Source organism: Protobothrops mucrosquamatus, unplaced genomic scaffold, assembly GCF_001527695.2.
Source record: "Protobothrops mucrosquamatus isolate PMUCROS unplaced genomic scaffold, P.Mucros_1.0 scaffold5161, whole genome shotgun sequence".
Lineage (NCBI taxonomy): Eukaryota > Metazoa > Chordata > Lepidosauria > Squamata > Viperidae > Protobothrops > Protobothrops mucrosquamatus.
The window spans coordinates 113,624-122,099 of NW_015391032.1; the positions used below are offsets into that span (position 1 = coordinate 113,624).

The 8,476-nt window shown below is 56.8% G+C and overlaps 2 protein-coding genes across 2 annotated transcripts in view; both read right to left on the reverse strand.

The window, feature by feature from the left end:
* The window catches only part of LOC107299594 (WD repeat-containing protein 46-like), an 8,140-nt gene extending 5,741 nt beyond the window's left edge, over positions 1-2,399 (reverse strand). The window contains exons 1-3 of the mRNA XM_015828960.1: positions 2,376-2,399; positions 1,883-1,966; positions 1,680-1,792 (exon numbers count right to left, since the gene is read on the reverse strand). Of these exons, the coding sequence (XP_015684446.1) occupies positions 1,680-1,792; positions 1,883-1,966; positions 2,376-2,399 (221 nt within the window). The remainder of the gene's footprint in view (positions 1-1,679; positions 1,793-1,882; positions 1,967-2,375) is intronic.
* Positions 2,400-2,867: 468 nt separating this feature from the next.
* Positions 2,868-8,476, reverse strand: part of LOC107299596 (WD repeat-containing protein 46-like) — a 15,069-nt gene continuing 9,460 nt past the window's right edge. Inside the window, exons 2-14 of the mRNA XM_015828961.1 lie at positions 8,266-8,378; positions 6,031-6,118; positions 5,865-5,926; positions 5,663-5,767; positions 5,234-5,384; positions 4,689-4,824; positions 4,500-4,599; positions 4,257-4,410; positions 4,013-4,160; positions 3,839-3,933; positions 3,543-3,638; positions 3,320-3,433; positions 2,868-2,988 (exon numbers count right to left, since the gene is read on the reverse strand). Coding sequence (XP_015684447.1) covers positions 2,878-2,988; positions 3,320-3,433; positions 3,543-3,638; positions 3,839-3,933; positions 4,013-4,160; positions 4,257-4,410; positions 4,500-4,599; positions 4,689-4,824; positions 5,234-5,384; positions 5,663-5,767; positions 5,865-5,926; positions 6,031-6,118; positions 8,266-8,378 — 1,473 coding nt within the window. The 3' untranslated portion in view covers positions 2,868-2,877. The remainder of the gene's footprint in view (positions 2,989-3,319; positions 3,434-3,542; positions 3,639-3,838; positions 3,934-4,012; positions 4,161-4,256; positions 4,411-4,499; positions 4,600-4,688; positions 4,825-5,233; positions 5,385-5,662; positions 5,768-5,864; positions 5,927-6,030; positions 6,119-8,265; positions 8,379-8,476) is intronic.

Consider the following 8,476-nt stretch of genomic DNA (forward strand, 5'->3'; position numbering starts at 1 on the left):
TCCTTGGCTGATGGAATACCTGGAAACCCGGCGGGCAGATGTCAACGAGGGGCACTCCCCCTTCCGTGCCCAGCCAGGTCTCGGTGATACCTGCCAGGTCCGCACCCCCCTCTTGAATAAGATCTTGAATGAGGGGGGCTTTGTTCACCACTGACCTGGCGTTGCATAACATCAGCCGGTGATCCCGGGCCTGGGGATCCAAGTTCCCTGGAGACCGAGTAGAGCCCTGAGGACCGGAGCGCCCACACGCTTGTAGACAGCGTGTGCGTGCTCCCCAAACCCGATATGGTCCTCTGCTCCCGCCATATCTGCCCCTCCCACTGACCGTACTAATCATCCCACCCTCTCTTGACCCCCCAACCACCTCCCCCTCCACTCCCACGCTGCGCCCCTCAGACAGGCTCGGCCTTGGCCCCAGAGAGGCATCCCCCATGCCCCCCCCGGCCCTCCCCGTACCCCCTAAAAATTTGTTAAAACATCCCACTAAAAAAGTTCTCAATTTCCTCTTCAGTTCTTTTTTTGCTGCGTGCCTCTGGGGGTTCCATACCCCGTCATTGAGGACGGTCCTCAAGATTATACTGGGCCGTACCTGCGCGAGGGGGGAATCGCGCAGGGCCAGCAGTTCCGACCTGGAGTATGCTCCAAACATGAGTACAAGGTCCCAACAAACAGAAAGACTGCCCAAAAGACAAAGGGGGCTCGGGGGAGGGGCCTCCCTGTTCCACCCAGCCCAGATTCCTCCCCTGAAGGGTCCAGTTCTGTTCCTCCCCGTCAGGAGGCACCAGGGGGGGGCAGCGGAACAGCCTGCCACAGGATGAGTTCGCAGGTGGGTGGCGGTGAGGTGTCCGTGGTGCCCTCTGAGCTGGTTGGTTCTCCTGCAGACGTTTCATTGCCCTAACTAGGTAACATCATCATCATAGATTAGATAGATAGATAGATAGATAGATAGGTAGGTAGGTAGATAGATAATGAGAGAGAGAGAGAGAGAGAGAGAGAGAGAGAGAGAGAGAGAGAGATCAGGCAGGCAGGCAGGCAGACCAGTAGATGATAGATAGATAGATAGATAGATAGATAGATAGATAGATAGATAGATAGATAGATAGATAGATAGATAGATAGATAGATAGATAGATAGATAGATAGATAGATAGGCAGGCAAGATAGATAGATAGATAGATAGATAGATAGATAGATAGATAGATAGATAGATAGATAGAGATAAGATAGTGATAGATGATAAAGATACAGATACAAATAGATAGATAGATGATAGATAGATAGATAGATTAGATAGATAGATGATGAGAGAGAGAGAGAGAGATATCAGGCAGGCAGACCAGTAGATGATAGATAGATAGATAGATAGATAGATAGATAGATAGATAGATAGATAGATAGACAGACAGACAGACAGAGCTCCTTGGTGCCCTCTTCATGAGTCGGCTGGCTCTCCTGCAGACATTTCTTGACCCAACTAGGCAGCGTCATCAGGGCTGGGACTGCTAGGACCAGCACGGACGACGTTCCCTGGTTTGGGTCGTGGAGCGTCTGCGACAGAACCGGCCGGCCCAAGAGGGCACCAAGGGCTTCTTCTGCCAGCCCCGAGCGGCAGAGACCCTCCTTCCTGGGTGGGGGGGGCGCTCTGCGGGCAGGGCCAGGAGGAGGGGGGAGGGGCTCACCCGGGTTCCTCCAGCAGCAGCAGCTCCATCCGGGCCGCCTGGTGAGCCGCCGCTCGGGCCTTCTCCTCCTGCGAGGTCAGCCGGTGCTTCAGCCGCTCGCTGGACACGGCCTCCTGCGGGACACGGGCACGGCATCAGAGGGGCACGCGGGTGGGGGTGTCAGCCCAGAAATAACTGGGGGCAGGGTGGGGTGGAGAGCTCACCAGCTGCTGCGGGGCTCCACGCTGGAACTTCTGCACTCGCTCCGGTGGGACCGGGTCGGCGGCTCCGGGGAAGGGGTCAGCTTTCTGCAGGGGGGGGANCCGGCGCCACCTGCTTCCCGCCCGACGCCTGCTGCTACCGGGAGGTGCTCTTCAGCGCGCACCGCGTGTCGCCCGCCCAGATGCTGGCCGTGGCTGCCGCCCCCGAGCCCTCCTGCACCGCCTGGCAGCGCCTGCTGGGCCTGGCCCGCTGCAAGGTGTTATCCTGGCTGCACTGGGCGACCGAGGAGCCGGACGGCCCGTGAGCCGGCCTTGGACGGCCTCCCCTCTGTGGACTGCGGGACGAGGCGCCGCCGCTGCGGAATTCAGCCCGGCTGCCTGGTCGGTCTTTTGGGCTGCCGTCCGAGCGCTGAGCGCGCTGCCGTCCTCTCTTGCGCCAGCGGCTCCAAGTGGACTTTTGGCAACCCGGATGGAGGAAGCGCCTCCGACCCCGAACCGCGGGTGGGGTCTGAACGGACATGGGGAGCCCGTGGGGGCAGGACTCTTGTGGGGGGGTGGGCAGGAGAGAGAACTGTCACATCAAGCCAGAATACGGGGCGGTTGTGAAGGTGGCTACTCTAGCAGGGCCTGTGGGACACGGAAGGAGCCTTGCAGTTGCCCAGATCCACCTGTGCACGTAGGGGGGGCGGGGGGGCTGTAGCCCTTAGGGAAGGGAGGCCCTCTGTGGCCTGCAGGATAGCCCCCCCTTCCCAATGTCCAAGAATACTTTTGGGGGTACCACTTTGGTCCCTAATCGCAAGGATGCTTCCGGGGAGCCCCCATTTTTTGCCCACCGAAAGAGAGGGAAGTGGGGGCAGCCACTACAAATCACAAGTGTGTATTTATTCAAAGCTCAGAGTCCAAATAAGCTGACGGGGGTTTTGGGGGAAGGTCCACGGGGCCAGCCGTCCAGCGCACGACAGGGGAGGCCAACGCGCCCTGCCGGCCTCCTTCGCCCGCTATTTCCGGAAACGATCCAGCGCTGACCTGCGGGCTGCAGGGGCTGCGGCCTTGGGTGTCGCTGGCTGCTTTGTCTCTGCCTTGGCAGCCAAGCTCTTCCGGACCAGGGCCTGCCGGGACGAAGGTGGGTGGGTGGGTGGGTGTGAACTGGAACTGGCAGACCACCCCCCTCCCCCCAAGGGCCCCCTTCCAAACTCCAGAGCCAGATGGAAGCCTTGAAAGAACTTCTGAGGCATTTGTTTACTTCTAGGCTGACAACAGGTGAACCATCAGGTGGATTCTCCAGAATCAAATGTGAATGTTTTCTTACCCTCTGATGTATTAAAAAGGAAATGTTTGGCAGCCACGTTGTGGCTCATCAGGATCGGGGTGGGGGGGGGGGCTGGGATCCAGGGAGGAGGAGGGGGCGGAAGGCGCAGTCAACCTCCGGAGGAGACTCACCCGCTCTTCCTCTGCGGCCACCTTCTTCGTTCGCTTCAGCCTGCTGCCTGCCGAATCCCGGCCCTTCAGCTTCCGGCGAGGGGAGAAGGGCGCCTTGGCCTCCGGGTCGAAGCCCTGCGGGAAGGGGGGCACGGAGTCAGCGTCCTCAGACCCAGAGCCCTACAAGGCCACACCTTGGGCCTCCTCCTCCTCCCATCGGTGCCCACCAGCCCCGGACGCCTACCAGCCTCTCCGCCCGCTCCTTGTGCTGCTGGTCCAAGGAAATGGGGTCCACCCTGCCCAGCTCTGTGGGGTCCAGGCTGATCAGCTCCGACGGGATCTGCGGAGAAGAGCCGGCCGTGAGGAAAAACAACGGGGTGGGGTAGGGCTCCTCCCCCCCCCAGAGCACCCTCTTGGATCCGTGGCTTCTGGAGACGGCTCAAGCGCCAAGGAAGAGTAGCCTTAGCTGCGGGCAGGGGACAAGGGGGCGCTGAAGTGGGGGAAGGAAGCAGGGGGGCACGGTCCTGGGGGGTGACTCACCTTTTCCAGGAAAGCTTTCACCTCCCACTCCTGCCTCTGCCTCCGGCTGCGGAAAGGGTTGTTCTCCAGGGCATCGAAGTTCGGCTCGCCGGCACCTGCGGAGGCCACCCGGCTGAGGAAATTCCTCTCGCAAAACGGGAGTGAACCCATCCCCACTCCGCCCTCCCCCCTTACCTGGGACCAGAAGGCTGGCAAAGCCCTGCTCGTGCCCCACGCCCAGCACGTCCTCAAAGGGGCAAAAACGGAGGCCGTGGGAGGGGCCGGGCAGCCCGTGACACAGGTAGGGCTTCTGCGACGGGCGGGACGAGATGTCCTTGTACACCTGGGGGAGAGGCGACGGCGGCAGCTCACGAGGGGCCGAGTTGGGGAGGAGGAGCCCCGGGCTGTGGGAGGGCCAGACTCAGCCTGCGTCACTCACCTGCACCACCTCCTGGCAGGCAGCCCCCAGGAGCCCCCGCTGGCTGAAATCCAGCTGCCCAGCCCCGGAGGGCAGCAGCAGAGAGTGGAGGCGCCGATACGCCCGGAGGTCGTAGATGTGCAGCTTGTGGTCCAGTCCCGAGGTGGCCATGTAGCTGTGGGAGAAGGCAAGGAGAGTCCCCTTCTGCGCTCCGCGCGTGTCCCCCCTTCCCTTTGTGCCGCTCCCGGCCGCCCCTTTGCTCACCTCCCGGAGGGGTCGACGGCCACGGCCCTCACGGCCCCCTGGTGACACAGCAGCCGGACCAGCGGGGCCTTGGCGCTGGGGCTCCACAGGGTCACCGTCCCTGCAGCGGAGGCAAAGGTGGCGGGGTCGGTGGGCGGAGGCGCTCCGGACGAGGGCAAGGAGAGGCCCCACACGGCCCACCTCACTCACCATTGCTGTGCCCCAGGTGGACGATGGCGTTGGAGGGGTTGTGGGCCATCACCGCCAGCCGGCCGGCCTTCGTACAAATAGTGGCCACCTCCTTCCCCACCGAGATGTCCAGGTACTGCAGGAACCCTGACTCGCTCTGGGGGGGGGAGGAGGGGGGAGCAGAGAACAGAGTTCTGGGGGGGAGGTGGAGAAAAGTGACCCCCCACACACACACACACCCATGCCAGGCTTTGAAACCTCGCTGCTCTCCATCCCACCTGACTTTGGTGGATGGCTGAGGGAGGGCTCTGGCTTTGGCCAGGGGTCAGTCTAGATGAGCATGGGGTTCCCTCCAACCCTGAGATTCAGGAACTCACTGGTTGCCCTTTTGGGGTTGGGGGTTGCTCAGCTCAACCCAAGCCGTGAAATCAGACAGACTGTCTGTGTGTGTGTGTGACCCAGGAGAGCTGCTACACAGGAACTCCCTCTTCCCCCCCCCGGTCAATGCCCCCAGGTGACCCCCTTCGGAGAGCCGGCGTGGCTGGTGGGGCCCGGTGCCCGCTCACCGCTGTGGCCAGCAGGAAGTGGTAGGGCAGGAACTCCATCCGCTGGACGGCGTGGAAGCGCTTCAGGCAGTTGAGCTCCACGCCCTGGTTGTCGTACACGTACAGCCACTTGCGCTGGGCCACGGCAAACATGGCCTCCGTGTGCAGCCACCTGCAACGCGCAGGGTGGAAAGTGGGCCCCCCTGCCCCCCCTCACAGCTCAGCGGTTCCTTTGGTGTGTGTGTGGGGGGGAGCAGGTGGGCACGAACACCCCAGCCAAATCAAGGCCTGCGGTTGCGGGTTGAAATGCTCCCAGGTTGCGACGGTTGCAGTAGAACCATCCCAGGAGGGCTGGGCCGATGATTGCAGCCCCTGCTGGGTGGGGGGGACCTTCGTGCTTCCCCCCTCCCTCGTTCGCCCCCCCCTTCCCTCGTCATGCTCCTCACTCACGTGAGATCCGTGACGGTCTCCATGACGTTCATCTCGCACATCAGGGCCTTCGTGTGCCAGTCCAGGGCCGCTACGTGGCCACGGCGCCCCCCCAGGAGGAGATGCCTGAAGCGGGAGCAAGGCAGGGGTGAGGGGGTGGGACGCAGGAGACCCCACCGCCCCCAACTTCAGCGATCCGAGACCCTTCGCAAAGCCCACTCACCGGCCGTTCCGTGTGTAACTGAGCCGGTAGGGGCCAAAACGATCTAGCCGCAGCTCAAAGTGCTATGGGAGAAGAGGCAGCACGAAGGTGATGTAGTTGGGGGTCCCAACCTCCCCCCAAACCAGTAACTGCCAGTGCACCCCATTCCGGAGCACCCCCCCTCCACCTTGGCACTGGCTGCGAGGTCCACGGCAGCAGCGATATCGGCCTGGGTGATGGTGCAGGTGTCCTCTTCGTCGTCCCCCTCCAGAAACCTGGCACGGGGAACAGAAATTGGGGGGGGGAGGGAAGGGGAAGGCTCAGTGTTGCCCTCTGGCCTCCTTTTCCATTGTTGACAGAGCAACACCAGACCCCTCAGGAGTTAAGTCCTCGCAACAAAAACAAAATCGCCTTTTGAAGGCGATCTCGAATGTTGGGGAGCCAAACGCCAACAGAAAAGACTGCCCAAAAGACAAAGGGGGCTCGGGGGAGGGGCCTCCCTGTTCCACCCAGCCCAGATTCCTCCCCCCATGAAGGGTCCAGTTCTGTTCCTGCCCGTCAGGAGGCACCAGGGGGGGCAGCGGAACAGCCTGCCACAGGATGAGTTCGCAGGTGGGTGGAGGTGAGGTGTCTTTGGTGCCCTCTGAGCTGGTTGGTTCTCCTGCAGACGTTTCATTGCCCTAACTAGGTAACATCATCATTCATAGATTAGATAGATAGACAGACAGATAGACAGACAGATAGGCAGACAGATAGACAGACAGACAGACAGACAGACAGACTGACAGACAGACAGATAGATAGATGTAGGCAGATAGATGATAGATAGATAGATAGGCAGACAGACAGATAGATAGATAATAGATAGATAGATAGATAGACAGATGATAGATAGATAGATGTAGGCAGATAGATATAGATAGATAAGATAGTGATAGATGATAAAGATACAGATAGATAGATAGATAGATAGATAGATAGATAGACAGATAGATAGACAGATAGATAGACAGACAGACAGATAGATGTAGGCAGATAGATATAGATAGATAAGATAGTGATAGATGATAAAGATATAGATATAGATAGATAGACAGATAGATAGATGTAGGCAGATAGATATAGATAGATAAGATAGTGATAGATGATAAAGATACAGATACAAATAGATAGATTACATAGATAGATAGATAGATAGATAGATAGATAGATAGATAGATAGATAGATAGATAGATAGATAGATAGATGTAGGCAGATAGATGATAGATAGATAGATAGGCAGACAGACAGATAGATAGATGATAGATAGATAGATAGACAGATGATAGATAGATAGATGTAGGCAGATAGATATAGATAGATAAGATAGTGATAGATGATAAAGATACAGATAGATAGATAGATAGATAGATAGATAGATAGATGATAGACAGACAGACAGACAGATGTAGGCAGATATAGATAGATAAGATAGTGATAGATGATAAAGATACAGATATAGATAGATAGATAGATAGATAGATAGATAGATAGATAGATAGATAGATAGATAGATAGATAGATAGATAGATGTAGGCAGATATAGATAGATAAGATAGTGATAGATGATAAAGATACAGATAGATAGATAGATAGATAGATAGATAGATAGATAGATAGATGATAGACAGACAGACAGACAGATGTAGGCAGATATAGATAGATAAGATAGTGATAGATGATAAAGATACAGATATAGATAGATAGATAGATAGATAGATAGATAGATAGATAGATAGATAGATAGATAGATAGATAGATAGATAGATAGATGTAGGCAGATAGATATAGATAGATAAGATAGTGATAGATGATAAAGATACAGATAGATAGATAGATAGATAGACAGATAGATAGACAGATAGATATAGATAGATAAGATAGTGATAGATGATAAAGATATAGATATAGATAGATAGATAGACAGACAGACAGATAGATAGATGTAGGCAGATAGATATAGATAGATAAGATAGTGATAGATGATAAAGATACAGATACAAATAGATAGATAGATTACATAGATAGATAGATAGATAGATAGATAGATAGATAGATAGATAGATAGATAGATAGATAGATAGATAGATAGATAGATAGATAGAATAGATAGACAGAGCTCCTTGGTGCCCTCTTCATGAGTCGGCTGGTTCTCCTGCAGACATTTCTTGACCCAACCAGGCAGCGTCATCAGGGCTGGGACTGCTAGGACCAGCATGGACGACGTTCCCTGGTTTGGGCCGTGGAGCGTTTGCGAGAGAACCGGCCGGCCCAAGAGGGCACCAAGGGCTTCTTCTGCCAGCCCCGAGCGGCAGAGACCCTCCTTCCTGGGTGGGGGGGGCGGTCTGCGTGCAGGGCCAGGAGGAGGGGGGAGGGGCTCACCCGGGTTCCTCCAGCAGCAGCAGCTCCATCCGGGCCGCCTGGCGAGCCGCCGCTCGGGCCTTCTCCTCCTGCGAGGTCAGCCGGTGCTTCAGCCGCTCGCTGGACACGGCCTCCTGCGGGACACGGGCACGGCATCAGAGGGGCACGCGGGTGGGGGCGGGGCGGCCCAGAAATAACTGGGGGCAGGGTGGGGTGGAGAGCTCACCAGCTG